The 22,750-nt window shown below is 32.7% G+C and overlaps 1 protein-coding gene across 7 annotated transcripts; it reads left to right on the top strand.

The window, feature by feature from the left end:
* Positions 1-5,165: 5,165 nt before the first annotated feature.
* LOC123884083 (calcium-transporting ATPase 8, plasma membrane-type-like) lies at positions 5,166-22,517 on the top strand. Of its 7 annotated transcripts, none has more exons than XM_045933091.1 (35): positions 5,166-5,428; positions 9,790-9,809; positions 10,307-10,493; positions 11,477-11,593; positions 11,679-11,748; positions 12,909-13,018; positions 13,112-13,243; positions 13,458-13,547; positions 13,698-13,767; positions 14,105-14,175; positions 14,298-14,381; positions 14,460-14,537; positions 14,607-14,678; positions 14,861-14,944; positions 15,024-15,106; positions 15,203-15,311; positions 15,458-15,513; positions 15,924-15,966; positions 16,040-16,123; positions 16,408-16,542; positions 16,650-16,715; positions 16,805-16,903; positions 17,044-17,157; positions 17,627-17,797; positions 18,229-18,288; positions 18,732-18,896; positions 18,973-19,089; positions 19,669-19,767; positions 20,043-20,180; positions 20,308-20,408; positions 21,088-21,133; positions 21,323-21,457; positions 21,648-21,755; positions 21,842-21,933; positions 22,073-22,517. In XM_045933091.1, exons 3-35 carry the CDS (start codon positions 10,317-10,319, stop codon positions 22,185-22,187), a joined length of 3,291 nt encoding a protein of 1,096 aa, XP_045789047.1. In that variant the 5' UTR covers positions 5,166-5,428; positions 9,790-9,809; positions 10,307-10,316; the 3' UTR covers positions 22,188-22,517. The 7 variants fall into 7 exon arrangements, with proteins under 7 accessions (XP_045789047.1, XP_045789044.1, XP_045789043.1 ...); XM_045933088.1 differs by having other exon boundaries at positions 12,906-13,018; XM_045933089.1 differs by lacking the exon at positions 5,166-5,428 and adding an exon at positions 9,067-9,610 and having other exon boundaries at positions 12,906-13,018.
* The last annotated feature ends 233 nt before the right edge of the window (positions 22,518-22,750 follow it).

Below are 22,750 nucleotides of genomic sequence, written 5' to 3'. Positions count from 1 at the left end.
TATAAGCATCTTTTTCTCAAAAAACCATATTTTATAATTTAGTTTGGAATTAGTTTGAAAATTCAGGCCCAATAGCTAATTCAGACCCAATCTCCAATTTTTTAAATTTTTTTAAATTGTTTATTATATAATAAAATAATTAATTAAAAGAGGTGGTGGAGGACCGGTGGTCAACGTCGGACCACCGGGGCCAGCGCGGCGGCGCTCTGACCGGCACAACGGCGGGCGGCGGTTTCCGGCGGACGTCCGGTGACTTTCACGGCGGTCGGTGGTGGTGCTCCGGCGGCCGGCCACCACCAACCACCCATACTATTTTATTATTATTTTATTTTAAAAATAATTAAAAAATCAGTTTTTAATGTTTTTAGTTTTTAAAAAAAATCAGTTTTTTTAAAAAATAATTAAAAAAAATCAGTTTTTTTTTTAAAAATAATTAAAAAAATCAGTTTTTTTAAAAAATAATTAAAAAATCAGTTTTAAATGTTTTTAGTTTTTCAAAAGTTTAGTATTTTAATTTTTTTCCTATAATAAATATTAGTTTCTTTTGTATATAAAAATCATATTTTTTAATTTTAAAAATTACTCTTTTTTTAAATAATAAAAAATATTTTTAAAACAATATAAAAAACAAGTCTTCGGCTAAGTAAAAAATAATTTGGGTTTAGAAAAAAAACTTTGTGGGTTGATTATAAACCAATTCAATCATAAAATTAATGAAAAATTATGTTTTTAAAATAATTAATAAATCTATTTTTTTTAATCAACTAATAAGAAAAATTAGTTTAAGTAAAAAACCTATTTAAAATTGAATCATGTGAATAACCTAAAATTTATTACAAACCGGTTATAAATTGGTTTCGATCCGGTTAATAATCAAATCCAAATTAGTTTTAAAAAATAATCGGTTTATCATTGAAATGGTTTTGGTTTAGAACCAAAACCATCAATTAGGTGTGGTGTGGTTTCCAAACCATACACACCCTTATAGATAATTGGCATATTCCCTAGCATGTTTCATCCTTATCCTAAAGACTTATCTAGAAGATTCTAGAAAATAAATGACTCACTATAATAGAAGAAGGATCTAGAATCCATTTTCAAATGACTCACCATAATCTAAACTATGGGGCTATTCTCTTGAACCTATAATAATTCATTACAGGGGACCACTTGTTAAATTGGTCCACCATAACATTATGCTGTTAATTAGATGACCGATTTCATATAAAAACCTGTGAGCATGTGTGATCCCATTTTTTTTTGGGTACAATGTGTGATCCCAATTCTTACCAAGCAACCAACTACTCATTACTAGACCTAATACAATAATTGAAAGTGAACTTACAGGTACTTTCCTTTGCATTTTCATGTTAAGAGAAGTCGTTGTAAATTCCTTGCTTGATCCTCTAGCACAGTACGTGGAGCCAACAAACAAAGTTAAAACTGGACCCATGCATATGTTTATGTCATCTTGTATATTTAATTAATATCTATCACTTTTATTAAAATAATATGTTAACACCAACGATATATATGTAAATGTAAAAAAAAATTTAGCACCTCTCGGCGCCGGGTCTCAAACCGAATTCCTCCAGGTTGAAGAATGATTCATCAACCAAATGACCTCTCGGGAAACAGACAAAGATTTTAGGACCTTATAATTAATAAATAATTATGAGTTCGATATATTACATTTGCATAGGATCAAATGACACTAAGGTGTTGAATATCCCTTAATTTTATTTTAATCCAAATGTTTTAAAATAATCACTAAAAAATTACACAAAATAATTTTTTTTATTTATTTATCTAACCATATATTTCTTTAAATAGAAGATTTGTCCTCTTTTTTGGTACAAGATTTTTTCCTCTATAAATGTTTACAACTTGGAAGGGACTATAGGGATGGTAATTGACCTCATATTTATTGGGTACACGTAAAAAATACTCACAATGGGTAGGGTAAAAACTCGCATTTTGGGTACAGACCGGGGACGGGTATGAGTAATTACCCGCAAAAATAAACGAGTATGGATGCAGGTACGAGTACCTTAGTACCCACCCCGCCCCACACCCATATAGTATATATTTATTTATTTTATTTATATTATTATATAGTAATATATGTATGATCAATTTTTAAAAAATACAACACTATAAAACTATTACACATTTTTAATAAAAATGTTTATTTATAATATAACGCAAACACAATATGAGCATGTCAATAAGGATATGAACTTTAGCACGAGATTAGTAATAATTTTATTTATAATTTTCATGAGTCAACACTAAAATCTTTGAATCTTTATTAATTCTATTAAAATGATATGATATTTTATAATTGATCGATTTATTTTTAGCAAAAATGCGGGTAACGGGTACGGGTATGGGTACTTGAATACCCATAGGGTATGAGCACGGGTACAAAGATTGTTACCCACGCGAGTATGAGGATGAGTACGGTATTTTTTAAAATTACGGGTACAGGGATGAGTACTATAGTACCCTACCCATACCATATCCATTGTCATCCCTAAGGGAGTAGCAGTAAACAAGAACTACGAAAAATTGCTTGAAATTCGATCATTGATGTTCTGAATTTTAATTTGATTTTGACATAATTAATTAATTTTAAATTAAATTGCATGCCTTTGTAGAAGATAAAAAATATTCACCATAGCCTCTATGGTGCTCTTCCAAACATGATAGATTGAGGGGGGAAATTGATGGACATTGTGGCACGAACAAGAATAAACTAGTGATAGTGATGATGAAATTATGACACTTGGTTTGGTTTAGATAATAAAGACCAATATATGCTATATTTGGAAATATTGTGAGACAAATTTAAAGATCCATTTGATCCGTAAAATATAAGTATTGAACATAACAGTATAAAATAGAACAACACGAGATAAAATTTAAGATGTTAAATAAATTTTGTCTTTGTATGATATTTGATCAACAAAAAGTTATTTAGATGTTTTAGACAACTTATACATAGCAAACAATTTATATAGTATCGAAGTCAACAAAGAAAAGTCCATTTTAATTATGTAACAAAAGTATGAATAATTATATGGTCAATTGAACACAAATCTTTAAAAAACATTTAAAATGGACTCTTATTAATCTTTTTTTTTTATGAATCTTTTTTTGGCATGTAAGAGCATCCTTTATAAGTTGCAATCCCTAGCGTCTTGAATACTCTTAATATTCATTTGCAATAAGGAAAAAAATGAAATAAAGATAGTAAGAAAATAAAATATAGGCGAGCAGATGATATGATGCATGAGTGGGTAGTAGGTAAGCATACATGTGTAAATTTTTTTTTTAATAAGTCAAAATGAGATATATTAACAAACAAGCCTCCTTAGTACAAGATGTGTCAAGATAGACTACCAAAGTTTACAAATAGTGACAGAAAGAAATAAACAATCATACAATGCCCAATCATAATAAAAGACTAGACCACCAACTATGGTAGTTTGAGACTAAAGTAATACTTGTCGTCTTCAACCACCTATAGGAGAAAATCTTGATTTTGTCCAACAACTGATAAATAGTACTGATTGCGTCCGATACTAGCAATTTCAACATTTCTACTATAGTTGAACTAGAATTTGTGGACAAAAAAAGAACTCATTCTATTGTTTGAAAATAGGCCAAAAGGTCTCTGCACTTACGGGTCATTTGAGTTTTAGTCATTGCATTTTAAAAACCTTTCATTTTGTCACCGTACTTTCTTTTTATTTTAAAATAGTCCCTGAACTGACTTTTGTGTTGACGTGTCATATATTTTAACAGGTGTCACCGATGAATGGGATCGGAGGATGTTGGACTCACTAAAAAATAATGTGGAAGGACAAAATTGCCCTTAAATACCATGAGAACAAACGAAGGGCAAAAGTGACATTTTGTCAATTCCAATATTAAGGAAAATTTCGTCGTTCCATGGTATGTTTTTATGAGCCAGCATCCTTTAAGCCCAGTCATCAATGTCACATGTCAAAAACTATGACACATCAACTAAAAAATGGTCTCGGGGATTATTTTTAAAATAAAGTGAAAGTGCAATAGCAAAATGAAAAGGTTTTTAAAATTCAGCGACTAAAACTCAAATGATCCATAAAGAATTGGACCTTTTGCGTATTTAAGCCTTGAAAATATGAGAGACATGAGATTCTAAAAAGTTCATATATAAATATACTTGTGATTATCATCTACTACGTACATTTTTTAAAACTTTTTCAGAATACAAATTAAATTTAGTTTTTTTTTTAATGCAAAATTTACTAAAAATATTTTCTTAATCAAACTCATGTGGTTAATCAGTTGATGAATTCCGATTATCCGAACCACTTTCCTTTTAAAATTGAGTAAACTATCAAATTAATCTTTTTACTTTGTAAAATATTTTTAAACAAGTCCTTTTATGAATATTTCAAGAAGTTCTCTAACTATATTAAATTGTGAAGTTAGTCTGTATAATTAACCACTCCACTATCAATTTGATTCTTAAGTTTATTCATTTGTTCTCAATTTAGTCCATAATATATTTTTTGGAAGATTAATTTGAATATAATTTACCAGTCAGAGACCTTTTGAAATATTTATAAAGTTAGAGATTTGAGAGTATATTGCAAAGTGGAAACTCATGGTTTACTCTCTTAAAATTTGATGGTTAAATTTAAAAAGTAAACACTGTTTTTCTTTTTCAAAACATATATTCTTCCTTTATGTTAGAAGTCCCACATTGGATAGAGATATGGCAAAGATAGCCTTTATAAGTGTAGTGCAAACCTCAACTCTCAAGCTAGCTTTTATGGTTGGGTATAGGCCTCACAAATTCTAATATGGTATCAGAGTCTATCCTAAATCCATTTGTTGTTTGTTGTGGAGACCTCCCATATTTGGGGCACCCGTTGTTGTTGATTCCACGTTCCAGCTTGTTCAGTCCTGGACGTGAGGGGGTGTGTTAGAAGTCTCACATTGGCTAGAGATACATTGGCTAGAGATATGGCAAAGAGATAGCCTTTATAAGTGTAGTGCAAACCTCAACTCTCAAGCTAGCTTTTGTAGTTGAGTATAGGCCTCACAAATTCTAATACTTTAGTCAAAAATAAAAACACATATATATATTCTTGGTTTATTGTGTTACCATTCAGTCAAAAGATCAAAGCGACTTTTAGATGAATTCAGCTTTAAGTTAAGAATCAAGCAATGAAACTACCTCTCAACTACTATTTCATATTCTTGCTCTCTTTCCACGACATTTACATATTTATATATCTGCATCTATACCTTCAATTCACATGCAATAACCATCATTCATTTTTGTTACATTCAAGTATCGAGGAAATTAAGATATATACTTGAAGCAATATATCCTTTGTGGCTTCTGCAAAGACAATTAACTATCAAGGTTAGTCATCTCTTGTCTTGACTCTTAACTCGCCTTTTACTATATTGTTGTCGGAAACTGATATATCATATATCCAGTTACTGCGTTAACACAGTGAGCGTATTTTACCGTTCAATCAGAAATGAACGACTGAGATCGAAACTGTGTAAAGCTGTACTGAATGAATCAAAATTGTTTGATCACTTTTCAATGGTTGAGATTAACTACTGTGTGAAACTGCGTGCAACTTTTACGACAAATGATCCGTTGGAATAAATACCTTTATGAAAAGCGATCCTAAAAAATGTGATTAAGAACAAAATATATACTTAAAAGATTTATTTTGTATTGGATTATTAGAAAGGTGTGGAATTGAAAACAATTGTGAAGTTTCACCATATGCTTGTTTGTTCTTATCCCTCTCATTCATTGTTCCAAATGATGCAATTCCTTCTTAAGTTCAAGCTACTACTTGAATCATCCCTCTTGTGTGAATTAAAAGAGGGAATATCCAATTTAGTGATTGAATCATTATGCACTTTAAAAGTGCAGAGCAGAGGTTCAGCATTTTCAATGTGCTAACACATTTTAATTGTCTAAAAATGTGTGGTGAAGTTAGTGTAAAAAATTTATGCTTGTCACACATATGTTGAATTTTTAGATTAAATAAGTTTATGTTCCTTCAAAAATTAGAGCCATGATGTATCACATAGTAGTATTTTTAAATAACCTTCTTAATTAATGGCCTAATTCAGATACATGCCTTTAATTATTTAAATAAATCTTCCAACATGCTTAGAGGCATGAGATATGGGGCTACTTAATAAAGGACATTTGGATTAACTTATTTTTGAGTTTATGTAAAATAACTTATGCAAATAATAAATAATATTTTATGTTAATTTATAAGTTTCCATTAATGAAAATCGTATTTTTATAAGATATTTGATAATAAACTACCTTGAACTTATAATAATATATAAAAATTTATTTATTTACATAAGTTAAAAAAATAAGTTAATTCAAACGGACTCAAAATGTTGAAATGCTGATATGGATGACATTAGACTCATATTTTGTGGATATCTGGAAAAAAAAACCATCTACACGCAAAAATAAGCTACAAGTACAAACATGAATAAATCCACATGCAAAAATAAGCTGATAAGGATTTGGGTACGGCTATCTTAGTACACCATGTCCCATACTCACATGATATATATATTGACATTATTTTATTTATATTATATATATACAATTTTTTTTAGATAAACTAAAGGAATAGCGGACATCAAATAATATTTAGAGATATCAATTAGGTTGTAAGTTCAAAACCATCATTCTCTACTATATTCTCATAATAATATATATATATATATATATATAAAAGAAAAAATTACAAAAAGTAAAAAAATGGCGGAACACAAAATCTAACGCAGTAACACCACACAAGTATAGGTCAACCCAAAATTGTAATAAAACATTCACTACAAGAAATTCGATTTTTGTCAGCGCCTGTTTTTGTTATAAGTCGTTGGCAAAAAATACCTTTCTAGAATAAATTTGGACAAAAAAAAAACTAAGAATGATCCATTCCACACACATCCTTCAAATCTTGTTCAAACCATCATCTTCAATCTTCATCAACGTTTTTGAAAATAGTTATCAAGATGATGATTGATGAAAGTTCAAAGAGAAGAGAGCGATTGATTTAGGGTTTTAATTTGAGGGTGATTTTGATGTTAATTTTCAATCTGATGGTCTATCTCGTCGTTTTAGTCTAACTCATTGTTCTTCACTTTCATTTCGGTCCCTCAATGTTACTCTTCAATTACTGTGCTTCCTTTTCATTTGGGTCCCCGCCTATCTGGACTTGGTTTTTGAATTAGAATTGCCACATCATGATAAAATTAGTCAACTAATGGTACATCTAATCAAGAACAAACGATTTTTTGATCAAAGATAACATCAAGGACAATTTTGACTAGTAGAATTGAAGTAACATTTAGGGACTTTAAAATATATTTTGATGATTCAGGGATTACTATAACAGCGAGTGACACTTTCAAGAACTAAAATGACTATTTACTCATAACTATGCTATGTGTTTTGGTGTAAGGGTATGGTGAATACCCTTGTACTCATTTTCTAATACCATCCATTGCTTATAAAAATATACTAATTATATATTTAAGAGTTAGAAGTTCGAACTCAAAAATCTTCACTTATGAATCTGAAATTTTTAGTCACTAAATTATTTTAAAAAAAAAAAAAGAAATTTAAACTCTAATAGAAGGAAAAGAAAAAAAAACTAAGACAAGAAGTCATTTGAAAACACCTTTGTCAATAATTTATAAGTTGAATATATTAGTTTCTTTTTTGGACTTATACCAGGTTGTATTTGTTGGTGTGAAATGTTGATATGTTGATATTGATTGACACACATTATTTAATTTCTCCTAAGAGCAGATTGTTCACATTATTAAGTCTAATTCATGCATCTGGCCAATTTTGATGCTATATCATTGATCACAAGACATTGTTGCATTTGCACCGTATTCTCAATTAATTTTGATGCTATATCTGGTCAAAATAAAAAATCATTCACAAGACACATGTACTCACGTAGGGACTTGTTGCATTTGCACCGTATTCTCAATTAATTTTTCATTGCTCAATTTAATTTAATCGGTAGAAATATTAGATTTTATATATAGATTTTAAAGTTTGAATTTCAGACACTTCTTTTATTCACGTTTAAAAGTGAAACTTTTAGCCACTATATTACTTGATAAAAATGAGAGTGTAGACCACATCATAGTGAAAACAAGAGAACAAAAATTACAATTAAACCTAATATGTTTAAATATAAATCACTCTTGTAAATTTTATAAAATCAATGTTTATCTCACCAAAACCAACGAAAGTCCTTTTGAATTGACTTACTTTTAATCTTATTGTAAAAATAAATAAATTTTATGTATTATTTATAAGCATTGTCAAAATAATTTATGAAAGACTTTTAGAATTTAGAAGTGGGTCTAACTTGTTTCTACAAAATCGACTATAAGGTGATGATTGTCTCTATATAAATTCATACATAGGCCATCTCACATTTGATGCGGGCAATCATACATCCGATGTGAGACTTTTTAACGCACTTTCTCACGTCTAACACTATTAGGTCTGATGCGTGTGTATAATGATGGGTGGTCCGAGTGCGAAAACTTGATAACATGTGACCTAACGGATTTCAGAAGGTTTTGATATACCATTTTAAAATTGAAAGTTGACTAATTCAATCTTACAAAACTATTTTGTAAAATGAATGATGTCTCTTACTTATAAATCCTTTTCTAAAGCGGTAAATATACTACTCCAAAGGGCCTCTAAATTGAATTTCACATTTGCTCTTGTAGACCAAATGAATCTTTCACTTTTCAATATATTCATTCCCTCGTAATCATCTCAGGTATTATTGATACTCCTTTACAATTAATTAGTCAAAAGTTAATGTCACTTGTAAAAAAAGCAATCTCTTGACTTATCTTACAAATTATGATTATTATTATTGTGATTATTATCAAAAGTTTCGAATTCACATCGTATGCCTTTTTTAGCTACACCTACAAAAAAAACTCCGACTCATGTCGACAGTCGACATAAAAATTAAAACCATTGTAAAGGGTTTAACGTGCTTAAGACAAATCATCATGCATGTGGGTGTACAACTGTCGTTACGTGGTAGTGACACATAAAAGCTATAGAAGAATAAAGCAAATAAGCACTTATTTAAATAAACCAAAAATGATACTACACAAAGAAGCAAAGAAAGGAAGCCAACACATAGAAGCAATTAAAATGCACGTTACACCCGTCCAATATATAGGACACCAAACCCACCCTCCGCTTACTGCTGTTCCACTCTCCTATTTTCACGCTTAAAATCAAAATAAAATCACACCGATTTTTTATTTTTCTTTTTGGTTTTCACCCTCTAGTTTAAAGAGAAAGAGAATCCCGTTAATTTACGGTTTTGATTTTCACTATCATTTTAATCTGATTTCATCAGTTCTGACATCAAGTAGTTTCAATTTTCATCCGATTGCAGCAATCGAATCGTGATCCTCTCTATCAAGTTCAGTATCAATCACTACTAAATCAACTAACGATTGGTTTGCTAATTTACGGTTTGACTATAAAGTAAGTGAAATTTGATTAAAATTGTTTCCATTATATATTAAACTTAAATTCTTTCGAACAAATCTAAGAGGACATCAAACACTATTTATTTTTCTTATATTAATTCTTTGGTTCTTTGCTTCTAGGATCTTTCACACTTATATATATACTCATGCCCACTCTCTTTATTATTTTTGCAGGTTTTTAGGATTTAATTCAGGTAACCAAACACAACAATTACGGAATTTTTTTTTTTTTTTTTCATTTCTTTGGTAAGTTAAGTTACTCTTTCACGCTCACTGTGCCTCTTTGATTCTTTCCCTTATCACACGGCAATTAGTCAAATAAAAAAATCTTTTTATTTTTTGACGGTGAGATATTTTATTTTCCCTTTGTTACTTTTTCTCCCTTTTCTTTTCTTTTTCAAAATCATTTCAAGAAAATTAATTTTTTAACAAAAATCGAAAACCGTGTTATAGTGTAGCGAGGCAATTATTCCGTGATTGGTTATTGCTTAAATTGAAACTAAAAAACTCAAATAATTTACTTTCTTTCCAAACATGGCCCAGCGTTAATTTTCAAACATTTTTTCTCTTCATCTATATATATTAACAGAGTGTGATAGGGTGAAAAAAATTTGAGTGATTATTTTATGATTTGGTGCGAAGAAACTTTATCACTGTAGTGTGAGTGACGGTTTCATCTCTCCTGCGACAGTTATTTTCCGATGAGTTTCCAGAACGGTTCTTCTCCTCGCCGGACTCCGCTGCCGGAGAATACTGATATTGAAGCTGGTCCGTTGTCTCGCCGTTCTTCTGACGTTGATGACGACGGTGAAATTTCCGATCCGTTTGATATTGTTAGAACAAAGCACGCTTCTATTGATCGACTTCGCCGCTGGAGAGTACGTTTTCTCTTCTTTCTCACTCATGATTTTTTTGTTGTTGTTGTTTTGCTTTGTTTTTGTTTAGTTTATCTTTATCTTTTATCATTTTGCTTGTTTTTGAAGTGTTTGTTCACTGATTTTACTGATTTTTGTTGTTGTTTCTATTTATGGAAATTTATGGAAGATTTAGGGTTTATGAGACTGATTTTTTTGTATTTCGTGATAACAATTTGTTGCTTAGGGTTTCTTTTTAGTTTCGTTGCGAGGTAACAATGGAATAGTGTAATGTGTTTGTTTGATGAATATTGATATAATCTATGAAATAGATGAAATAGTGTTGGTTCTTGGATTAGGATGAAGTTTCTTGAAGAAACTCAAGCGGTTTACGGATATTTTGTTCATTTATGGAATTTATTTGAAGTGTTGTGGAGGAAGTTTCGACGAAATAATGATGTTGGTTTCTAGTAGATAAGGATTTTTGTTGTGGTTGAGTTGAAGTGAGTTAATGGTGAGAGGAAAAATGGGAACAAAATTAAAAGGAAAAAAATAAAAAGGTTGAATAATTTAATATTTTCTTTATTGTTGAAGCAAACATTATAGAAAAAAAGTTCAAAAATAAGTTATAAAGTAATTTCCTAATTTACATTGTATGTACATTGTTGTTAAACTTTTTTTGACATAACACTCTTGTTAAACTTATTTATCAAAACATTTGTAATTGCTCTAACCACATTATAGTACATATTTTCATCTTGACACTAATAAAATGTAGTTTAAATGTCAAACTCTAAAATTATAATATTCAATAAATAAGTGAAGTAGTAAGATAATAAATAATAGATAGGAAAACCTATTTTGTTTCTTAATAGTACAACTTTATTTATTTTTTTAGCCCTATGAATCTTGTTTTCTTATTTACTGATTTCAGACAATAGTTAATTTCATTTTATTATTCTGTATTGCTATTACTGACGTGGGAGCAATCCCTTTTATGTCTTTAGCAAGCAGCGCTTGTGCTGAATGCTTCCCGTCGATTTCGTTATACCTTGGACTTGAAGAAAGAAGAAGAGAAGAAGCAAATACTGAGAAAGATTAGAGCGCATGCACAAGCCATTAGAGTACAGTTCCTTCATTGGACTTTCTTTGTTATGGTTTACTGCATATGTGAAGTGCACTACTTAATTATTCATTTTGCCCTAACAGGCAGCATATCTTTTCAAAGCAGCTGGGGGGCAAGCACAACCAAATAGGGAACGGCAAGGGCAAGTGGGTGGTGAGTAATTTGATGATGCTCATTTGTAAATATATTTGCTTTACTATTTGGTATAATTAGTCATTCTGTAACCAATGTTATTGTCTCTTTTAATTGTTAACATTTTCTGCTTATAACTTATTGCTCTGTTTTTGACTGATAAAGTTTGAGAGAAAACATAATTTGAGAGAGTTTATGGTAACTGAATTTTCATTACCTGACTGTATGTTACTGAAATAGGTAATGTGCTAAGCAGTGAAGATTCTAAAATTGGCAATGTTTGCTATAACACCTACTCATAACTAACTGATGGCTACTTAGCAACTATTTATAACCTTTTTAGCACTGATACTTAGGTTGAAGGTGTGTCTCACACGCGTCGAAGTCCCACACCTGTACTACCTTTACATGTGATTACATTCAATCACTTCTATTTTCTCTTATTGTTATCTGTGTCGGTGTTGGTTGGGAAGATTACATTCAATCACTTATTATCTTCTGTACTCAGAGACTTCGCATGTAAGTATTGATACTGTTATCATTCCCCCCTCAAACTCAGAGCGGTGATGATGATAGCATAACCTTGAGTTTGATATGAGTGAACCAGAGAGTGAACAGAGGCTTGGTGAGTGATAGCATCTGCAAGTTGATAATGTGCTGGTAAGTACAGGACAATGAGCGACTTAGTTAGAACTCGTTCTCGAACAAAGTAAAGGTCTAGTTTCATGTGTTTTTTCCTTGAGTGAAGCACCGAGTTGTATACTGATTGCAACTGCACTTTGACTGTCACAGTAGGCTACATGAGTTGTGCACTGAATTTGCAATTCAGAAAGAAGAGACTGAATTCCAATAAAATTTATAGCCATGAGAGCAAGACTACGAAACTCTTCGTTGCACAAAAATGAACAACAATTTCTTGTGTTTGTGTTCACAAGGACACCAAGTTTGGCCAAAGAAAATGCTAAAGCCTGAAGTTGATTGTCTGTCCTCAACATTTGAGGCCCAATAGTATCATATAACGCGTTTTAACAATTTTCCATTGCTCCAAACACGGGCACATTTTTTCTGTATTGAATATGTAAAATAGAAATATTGTATTGATTTATTATCTTGCTAACTTGATGACTTTTTCTGTTTTTCCTTATTCAATATTAATAATCAATTCATTTAACTGTTAGAAGCTATAAAACCCCCTTCAACAACCTCTACTGGTGAATTTCCAATTGGACCAGAGCAACTTGCTTCGATTTCAAGGGAGCATGATACTGCTTCTTTGCAGCAATATGGAGGGGTATGGTTGCGCCAAGAACATTTTTTTTTAACTAGGTGTAATATTATTGATGAAAGTCATAAAATTCATGTGTTTTTTCTGAATCACTATCAGGTTGCAGGGGTATCGAATTTATTGAAAACTGATTTAGAGAAGGGAATTAATGGTGATGACGCTGACTTGCTGAAACGGAGGAATGCGTTTGGTTCCAACAATTACCCTCGAAAGAAAGGAAGAAGTTTTATGGTAAACAAGTTTGACTCATCCGCTCAACGCATAACAAGTCATTTTTGGGGGATTGGATTTCATTACATATATTACTGACTTATTTCTAAATAGTGTCAACCTGCCAATTTTTATGGGTTGGTGATTGGGCTGAGTCAACTTGCATTGCAGCGACCTCATTATGTTTTACTAATGGAATCTTGTAGTGACCTCTTTGTTTTTTATGCCTTATCAGATGTTTATGTGGGATGCTTGCAAGGACCTGACCTTGGTTATTTTAATGGTAGCTGCAGCAGCTTCATTGGCATTGGGGATAAAATCTGAGGTGAGGTTGACTAAGACAGTATAGCACAATTCTTGGCGCTTAGTTTGGGACAGTGACTTTTTTTTGCTTCCATTTATAATTTAGGATTAATGGTATATTTGTATTAATTTTGAAAATTGTCTCCATACCATTCAAAAATTTATGTTGCAGGGTATTAAGGAAGGTTGGTATGATGGAGGCAGCATTGCTTTTGCGGTTGTTCTTGTTATTGTTGTTACAGGTATCATATTATCTTTTTTGGGTACTAAGGTTTATGATGGATGCAACATGGAATTGGATCCCTTAAGACGAGCCTTCACTTTAGAGGGGAAAATAATGTAATTCAGTTGTTGGTGACAATCTCATTGATTGATATCTACATACACATGTAACAAATCATTGACATGTTAAAATATCAACAGTTGGTTTTCTTATCAACAGTTTGGATTTTTTCTTTCCCCTCAAAAGTGCATGAATCATCTGAGAGGTGATAAATTCACAATGCACAAATGTTCCCTCCTAAACCAACAAGCCACCTTATCTCTTATTTCATTAATCATATCTCCCTCATTTTGTAGCTGTAAGTGATTATAAGCAGTCTCTTCAGTTTCGAGACCTAAATGAAGAGAAGAGAAATATACACCTGGAGGTTTGTCTTTTTTGAGACTTATTTTGTTTGGATGCTTGGTTAGACTTTTTTATATTTTATTATGTTTTTCTTACAATTTCTGTCACATTTTTAACTTCATATCTGAAATTGTGCATGAGAAGGTTGTTAGAGGTGGTAGAAGGGTTGAGATCTCAATATACGATCTTGTTGTTGGGGATGTTATACCTCTTAATATTGGTAACCAGGTACATGATCTTTTCATTTGGTGTTTTGCTTTCTATTCCTGGCAATCTTTTTGTTTTTAATTTTTCTGTTATTTCTAGGTCCCTGCTGATGGAATTGTGATCACTGGTCACTCTCTTTCAATTGATGAATCAAGCATGACAGGGGAGAGCAAAATTGTAAGTACTTCTTTCAACATTGTCAGAATTTTAAAATATTCCTTTATTGTAATAATTTTTTTTTTGCAGGTCCATAAGGATTCCAAGGATCCCTTTATGATGTCTGGTTGTAAGGTTGCAGATGGCAGTGGCACTATGCTGGTAAGTTAGACTTCATTTTTAGTTTCTCCTCAATTTCATGCTGTCCTAATTTAATTTATGTCAGTTTTGAAAGGATCATTTAGGTAGTTATGGGCATGTAATAGTTGCCTTGCTAGAAGTGTAGGTGGTAATTTTCAAAGGGAAAAACAATTGTGCACTAACTTGTTTCTGTGTTTTTGCAGGTAACGGGTGTTGGAATTAATACTGAGTGGGGCCTTCTAATGGCTAGCATTTCAGAAGATACCGGTGAAGAAACACCTTTACAGGTCTTCTTCTTAGCTGTGGTTTCTGGCTGTGTTCTTCTGTTTCTTATAATTCAATCACCCTTATAAATTCTCATTACAGGTCCGCTTGAATGGGGTAGCCACCTTCATTGGTATAGTCGGACTCTCTGTTGCTGTTCTTGTCCTGATTGTGCTACTAGCCCGGTAATTAGTGGGTTGCTCATGTTTGCCATATTTTTCTTAGCGTGAGTCATCAATAGTGTTGTTTTGCATGGTTCTGAAGTGGAAACTTGTGATCAGATATTTCTCTGGGCATACGAAGAATGCTGATGGGACAAAACAATTTACAGCAGGCAGGACTAAAATTGGGGATGCTGTTGATGGAGCAATTAAGATCATAACTGTTGCGGTAGGTGTCTTGATAAATACTAGATTACTAGAGTATGAATGGTGAAGTGAAAGTCGCACACCCATATTTATTAGTTGATTGGTTTTCAACTTTAGTATGTATATATTATGGTTGTAATTTGTAACCCATTGAATATGAATATTTAGGTCACCATTGTAGTTGTTGCAGTGCCTGAGGGGCTTCCACTTGCAGTTACTTTAACGTAAGTAATCTAGTTCTTGTCCAAGCATCTTGTTTTACTTTGTTTGTTGTTGTGAAGTCTTACTAGTGTGTGTTTTAACATTGCTGCCATTGCAGTTTGTGATAAATTTGCCATGGTTCTTGTCCTTCATTATGATTTGAATTTGCTCTGTTAATTCTTTCAGTGGTATTTTGGTAAACAATAACCCAATGGCCAACGCTGGGTCCAATATATAGAATATATGTTTGCTGCTTAATATCTTCAGTAGTATTTTATTTTTCTTATTTTTCTATCAATTGTGATCTGCATTCATCTTAGAATATAGAGATGCTCTTTCAGATCTGTAATATATTTGTTTTCTATTCTTCCTCAATCCTCCTCTCATATTTTTAAAATATACTAACACATTTTTCTTGTCAATTTTGTTATAGACTTGCCTACTCGATGCGGAAAATGATGGCAGATAAAGCTTTGGTATGAGAATTGATGTTTGTGCTTTGACAGACTTTTGATATGATTATATGAGTAACATAACATTGAATTATAGGTGAGGAGGCTTTCTGCCTGTGAGACAATGGGCTCTGCTACAACCATATGCAGTGATAAGACTGGCACATTGACTATGAATCAGGTTGGTTGTGCTGCAGTATTTGAGCCATTGACAAGTCACTTAAACTAGTTGCAGGGTACTTCTTGCAAATGTTTTTCACTTTAGTGGCTTGCTTGCCATCTTATACGATAAATCACAATAAATGAAGAGTTTTACATGTCAACTATTTTATCAATATGATGTGATATCCAATAAAACTTTGTTTAAATCTTGATTGGCATACATTTATGTCGGCTTTGGTTGGCATACATTTATGTTTTTACAGAAGGTTCTCACGGATTCTTGATTTTTATGAATTGTTACAGATGACTGTGGTCGAGGTTTATGCCGGGGGAAGTAAGATTGATCCTCCTCACCAGTTGGAGAGCTCTCCTAAGCTACGGTCTCTACTCATTGAAGCTGTTGCACAGAACACTAATGGCAGTGTTTTTGTCCCTGAGGTTTGCTTGAATTGATTTTCACGAGCTGGCTTCCCTCCCAAGAAATATTCTTCTCAGCAGAAAATTAGCTGGTTCAATTACTTATTGCATAATATTGTCCTGTATAGGGTGCTAATGATGTCGAGGTTTCTGGATCACCAACAGAAAAGGCAATTTTACATTGGGGAATTAAGGTCTGTTTTGGAAAATCAGTTTCTTTCTGTTTTTGTCAGGGTTATTTTTGTGCTTACAACTACTTGTGACTGTTGTATTGGAATCTTAGGTTGGGATGAATTTTGCGACTGATCGGTCAGAATCATCAATTATACATGTCTTTCCATTTAACTCTGAGAAAAAAAGAGGCGGAGTTGCAATACAGACGGTACTGTCTTATTGGCATTTTAGTTCAATTATGTAGATATTTTACTTCTTTGAAGATACACTGTTACACTATTAGGTAGCTAATTCATTGCTTAATGATACACTATCTGCCAAATGATATAGTTTTATACTTCTTTACAGGATGACTCCGATGTTCATATACATTGGAAAGGTGCTGCTGAGATTGTTCTAGCCTGCTGTACAGGAGGGTATATTGATGCAAATGACCGGTTGGTGGAGATGAGTGAGGATAAGGTTTGACAAACTAATTATGCATTATTGGAGTATATTGAATATTGATCTTTGGTTAATGCAATTTCTTCTGTTTCTATTTCACAACATTGTAAATCTGATTTTCTGTTTAGTTGGTCATTTTTACTGGTGACACCAGATGCATTACCATAAACTAACTGAAATACAATCATTAGTGATAGTTATCTCTGAGGTTGAACCTCAATATATGAGCTTCTTCTCATACAATTTTTTTGACGGTAACTAACTCAGTTAGGCTAAACAGAAAGCTAACTACTTATTACAATAACTAACTAGAAGCTTCTTAGCTCTAACGCTATATACTCTAACACAGATGATTTTCAAAGTTGACATTTATAGCACAGGAAACAAGCACAAACAAATTAGTGTATATTAAGATGTTTTGACGACCTCTTTGATGCGCTTACCAGTTATTTTTGCTAAATTTGAGTATAATTTTCTGGGCTTGCAGATGAATTTTTTCAAAAAAGCTATTGAAGACATGGCTGCCGAAAGTCTACGTTGTGTTGCCATTGCATATAGATCATATGAGAAGGAGAAAGTTCCAGATAACGAGGAACAACTTGCTCACTGGTCTTTGCCAGATGATGACCTTGTTTTACTAGCTATTGTTGGTATCAAGGTTTGTATTTTCTTTAAAAACATGCCTATCATTGTCATATTTTTTATTCTTTTTAAATTTATGTATGATATTATACTTGTGGTTTTGTTTTTCTCTAACTTAAAGGTGAAGCTCCTTATCTACCGCTCATTCATTCCTGAATGGCATTTGTACTCTTGTTGCATAATTTCTGTACTTGGGACTTGGGAGGCTGCAGGGAATTTTTATTGTGATTATTTGTTGTGTCTTTCTCCTTGCTCTTGACATTAGTATATACTCGGAAAATTTTCTACCTATAATTTATGAAGGAGTTGTCTATCTGTAAATTTCTCACACAAAGAAATGTTGAAAATTATAGTTTCTTTCTGACAGCATGTCTCTGGAATATGCTTCCACCGGTTAAATATACATGGCTTTTGAATTTTTTTTTTTAATATTGTGTTAAAATACAGGACCCTTGTCGACCTGGTGTCAAGGATTCAGTACAGCTTTGCCAAAAAGCCGGGGTTAAGGTATTATAAATCTCTGGTTTTGAATGTTTTTTAGTGTCCCAAAAGGCTCTTATTGTTGAATGAACATGTTTAGTTTTTTCATTTCGAAGTGTCATCGTTGTCATGATGCTGGTGCAGTGATCGTAGACAATATGCAAGTTATGTTAAAATTGTGAAACGTACAATAGGACTGGCATACTAATATAACTCTAGCCACTTAAATTGAAAACTGTCAATTTTGGGTATTTGTGAGGACATTGCTCCTGTGGACCATCATTTGATGGACTGTGTCAACATATGCATTGTATTTTCTTTCTAATTTGACCCCAAAGATTTTAAGGATCCAAATTCATATTATTAAACTCATTTGGTTTTCAATGGCTTGTAAATTGATCATCTGAAATTTCCTTATGCAGTTTTTATATATAATTTTTTAATTTCACCGTTTGGATTTCTGATCCCAGGTAAAGATGGTCACGGGTGACAATGTGAAAACTGCAAAGGCAATTGCTGTGGAATGTGGAATACTTAGTTCACTTGCTGATGCTACTGAGAGAACTGTCATTGAAGGCAAAACATTTCGAGCCTTGTCAGATTCAGAAAGAGAAGAAATTGCGGACTCAATATCGGTAGAGTCTAGCTACTATGGCATCCTTATTTTTGTGCTCTTAGTGATATACATTATTAATGAATATTGTCTATTAGGTTATGGGAAGGTCATCTCCCAATGACAAACTATTGTTAGTACAAGCATTAAGGAGGAAGGGTCATGTTGTGGCTGTTACTGGGGATGGAACGAATGATGCTCCTGCACTTCACGAGGTTTGTGTAACTTATTATTCTGGCCTTTTATTTGTTTGTTATCTCTATTTATAGTACACATTACAATGATAATCAAAACCAAAATGATACATAACGAGTATATGTGACTTCTCTTTCTATCTTAGAATGGAAACACATAACATTGTTTTTTTTTTCTTCCCAAATTTCAAGTTTGACTATATTGTTAAATGTAAAACCATTCATGTTCTTTGTCCCCAAGGGCTTAAACTTTTCAGATAGTTGGCTCGTGATATGGTATCCATTCCAAATCTCTAAGGCCAAGTGGTCATGGGTTTGATCCTAGTTGCCCCATTCTCTTATATAGAACATTAAATTTCAGTACAATGTATGGTAAATTTCAAACCCAAAGGATAGTTGGTTGAGGGTAGATGCTTAATGAAATAGCTCAAGCTTCAAACCCTTGTTGTGCTTTCATCTGACAGCTTGAGCTTTTGGAATAGTTAGTTCTAACTTCTAATGACACATGCTAATACTACATTCCAAAGAAGGTGTTGTTTGTTCTGATGAATTAGCTAGATTTCATTTTTTGTTTGTAATTATCTATCTTTTGGCATATAGGCGGATATTGGTCTTGCAATGGGTATTGCTGGTACAGAAGTTGCCAAGGAGAGCTCTGATATCATTATTTTAGACGACAACTTTGCTTCAGTTGTGAAGGTGAGTCCTTCTGTATTTGGGTACATGCACAACACACTTGATTTAGTTTATTCTTAATGAATCATGAGTTTTGGCTCTTCATAGCATCTTGAAATGCTATTTATGTTATTAATAGAAGGTATAAACATTTTTTAATATCAACCGGAAATGTAGGGTTTGTTGTGAACTGATGCGTTTACATATTTGCATAGTTTTTGATATTTGGTTAAAGTTGGTTATAAATTGATATTTGAAGTATAACTATTAACGGCTTTCATGGTTTTCTGCAAATTTAGGTTGTCAGATGGGGTCGGTCTGTTTATGCGAATATTCAGAAATTTATCCAGTTTCAGCTGACAGTCAATGTGGCAGCTCTTGTTATAAATGTTGTTGCTGCAGTTTCCTCTGGTGATGTTCCACTGAACGCAGTTCAGGTATACTCTCTCTCTCTCTCTCTCTCTGTGTGTGTGTGTGTGTGTGTGTGTGTGTCTTGTGCTTGCTTACATATTTGGAACATTCTTATACCTCTTTGTTTTTAATATCTGCTACTTTGTTTTACAGCTTCTCTGGGTGAATCTTATCATGGATACTCTGGGAGCACTAGCCTTGGCAACTGAACCGCCAACTGATCACCTGATGGATCGGACTCCTGTGGGTCGAAGGTAAGGATTTTTATTTTTCTGATTATTACTTGGTACTCTAGATCATATTATTCTTGGGTTACACGGTGCTTTGAAAATTTGGGGGAGTGATTTGGTAAGATTAGGAATTCGTTTCTTGTTCTGTTTCAAACTTTTGGGTCATTTTAGTAGAAATAAATTTTGAAATATCTGCTGGGAAATAGAACTACTGTTGGTATAACCATAACCATTTGAAGCACAATCAATTTGGTGTTGTTACACAATCTCACTTCAGAAAAAAGAAAGTTTCCCATAGCCATGGAGCTTCTAGCAAGTGAGGGCAGAATTTGTGTCCACGCATTTGCTGAATGCATCTGTGAATTATAGGACAATTTCGTTCTGGGTTTATTTATAATCTACACAATAGATTTGGACGGTGAGGGTATTTTACAAAACCATAGAGGAGATGCTCTAAAACGAATACAAGAACATGAGGGTATGATCAAATGAAAAACGCTTATGGTGAAGCAAGCATGTAGATCCTTCTAGACAGTGAATTTCGTATATACAAGCATGTATTTACATCATGTAACCGTAAATAATTTCCAATATTTTTTTTTAGTTTGCTGTTCTTACATCAAAATAATAGATGTGTTGGCAATTTGCTTTGATTTTTTATTTCTTTTTATGATGTACTTGACATGGCTTCTATGCTTTTCAGGGAACCTCTCATAACAAATATTATGTGGAGGAATTTGCTGATACAGGTGGATTCTGTTTCTCATTTATTAGTATTCCCGTTTTATATTTTGTTGGATATGGTTGGAACTTGCCTGTTGGCTTATCCACAAGCCGCCTGCTAAATGATTTAAAAAAAGTCTTGTATCATTATTACTGCTGTTTATGCGAAACATTCTTTTGGATCTAACTCATCAATAATAATTGGAAATTTTCAGGCAATGTATCAAGTAGCTGTCTTACTTGTTCTCAATTTCCGAGGTATAAGCATATTGGGTCTGGAGCATCAACAGTCTCAACATGCAATCTTAGTAAAGAACACTTTGATCTTCAATGCATTTGTTATCTCTCAGGTAAGTTATTACCTTCCCCCTTTTATTACTACTAAATCCATTTTCACATAAAAAAAGGTTATGGCATTGGATATTATAATGTTCAGTTCATTTTATGATTGTCATCACGTGGGATGTTATACTATTACCACTATTTCTCTCTTGGTTATTTTGTCATTGATGACAAAAGAAGTATGCTTTCAAACTGCAGATCTTCAATGAATTTAATGCACGTAAGCCAGATGAATTCAACATTTTTAAAGGAGTCACCAAAAACTACCTCTTTATGGGGATAGTGGGATTTACTGTTGTGCTTCAGGTTAGTTTTTTCAGGTCTTCTCTCGTTTTTTAGCTTTCTCTGTAATATGTTTTTAGCGCCGCCATATAACCGTTACTGTTCTTCAGGTTATCATTGTTGAATTTCTTGGGAAGTTCACTACAACTACTAGGCTTAATTGGAAGCAGTGGCTCATTTCTGTCGTTATTGGATTCATTGGGTCAGTTGATGATACAAACTGAAATTCTATTTTATCTTGCAGTTTGCGTTAATTTTTGGTTGTCTTTTGGTTGTTTAATTTGTTCCAAGAGCTAACAGAATTACCCCCCTCCTGCTGTCTTTTTTTTCCTATTTTTCAGTTGGCCCCTTGCTGTGGTTGGGAAATTGATACCAGTACCAGAAACTCCCATCAATGACTTTTTCCCTAGATTCCGAAAAACTGAAAAAAAGAAGGAAACTGAGGCTTCTCAATAGTCGTGTCTTTCGTACATAGGCATTCTGCTGTTTCAGAGACAATGCTGATTCATCTGTTTTCTTACTGATGGTTTGTAAAGGAAAATAGTATACCACGACAAAACATGTTTCTTTTGCTACTAGCCAACATTAACCTGCTAATTTCTGGAGAAATTTGGATTTGTCTTACTCCTAGGTTCTAACAAATATACGAAATTTCGGGTAGTTTTGGTTTTTGTCGATTGTATATGTTCGACATCAATACTTTTACTGATTTGGTAAGTTGAGAAGATATTGTGGTTATCACTTCAAAATTGGTGGCTGGTTATTGATTGTTTGTTTTGATTTTGATTTCTCTTGTTATCCTTGATTGTAAGGATTTGTCTTCTCGTAGTTGATTGCGTTTAGTTTGTTAGTAGACTCTGTAATGAAGCTGTTCGTGTTTTTGCTCAGACTGCGAAAACTATTGGGTCACTTACCTAGGTGGGGATTGACCCCAACCTTATGGTATGGCCCTTATTCTATGTTGGTTTGCTCTCTTAATAGATGTTGATTTAAGGAAAAAGAGTTGGTATTTTTATAAA

This window comes from Trifolium pratense, linkage group LG5 (assembly GCF_020283565.1).
Source record: "Trifolium pratense cultivar HEN17-A07 linkage group LG5, ARS_RC_1.1, whole genome shotgun sequence".
NCBI lineage: Eukaryota > Viridiplantae > Streptophyta > Magnoliopsida > Fabales > Fabaceae > Trifolium > Trifolium pratense.
Note: the sequence above shows the minus strand (reverse complement) of the source record. Positions and strands in the feature narration are given on the sequence as shown.

Bases quoted from the DNA above. Each gene is read 5' to 3' on its own strand.
- LOC123884083 (XM_045933085.1), top strand. From the start codon at position 10,317: ATGAGTTTCCAGAACGGTTCTTCTCCTCGCCGGACTCCGCTGCCGGAG. The intron at 17,798-18,228 runs GTTTGTATTTTC...GTTAAAATACAG, and splicing joins TAGCTATTGTTGGTATCAAG to GACCCTTGTCGACCTGGTGT. The intron at 20,409-21,087 runs GTAAGGATTTTT...TATGCTTTTCAG, and splicing joins CGGACTCCTGTGGGTCGAAG to GGAACCTCTCATAACAAATA.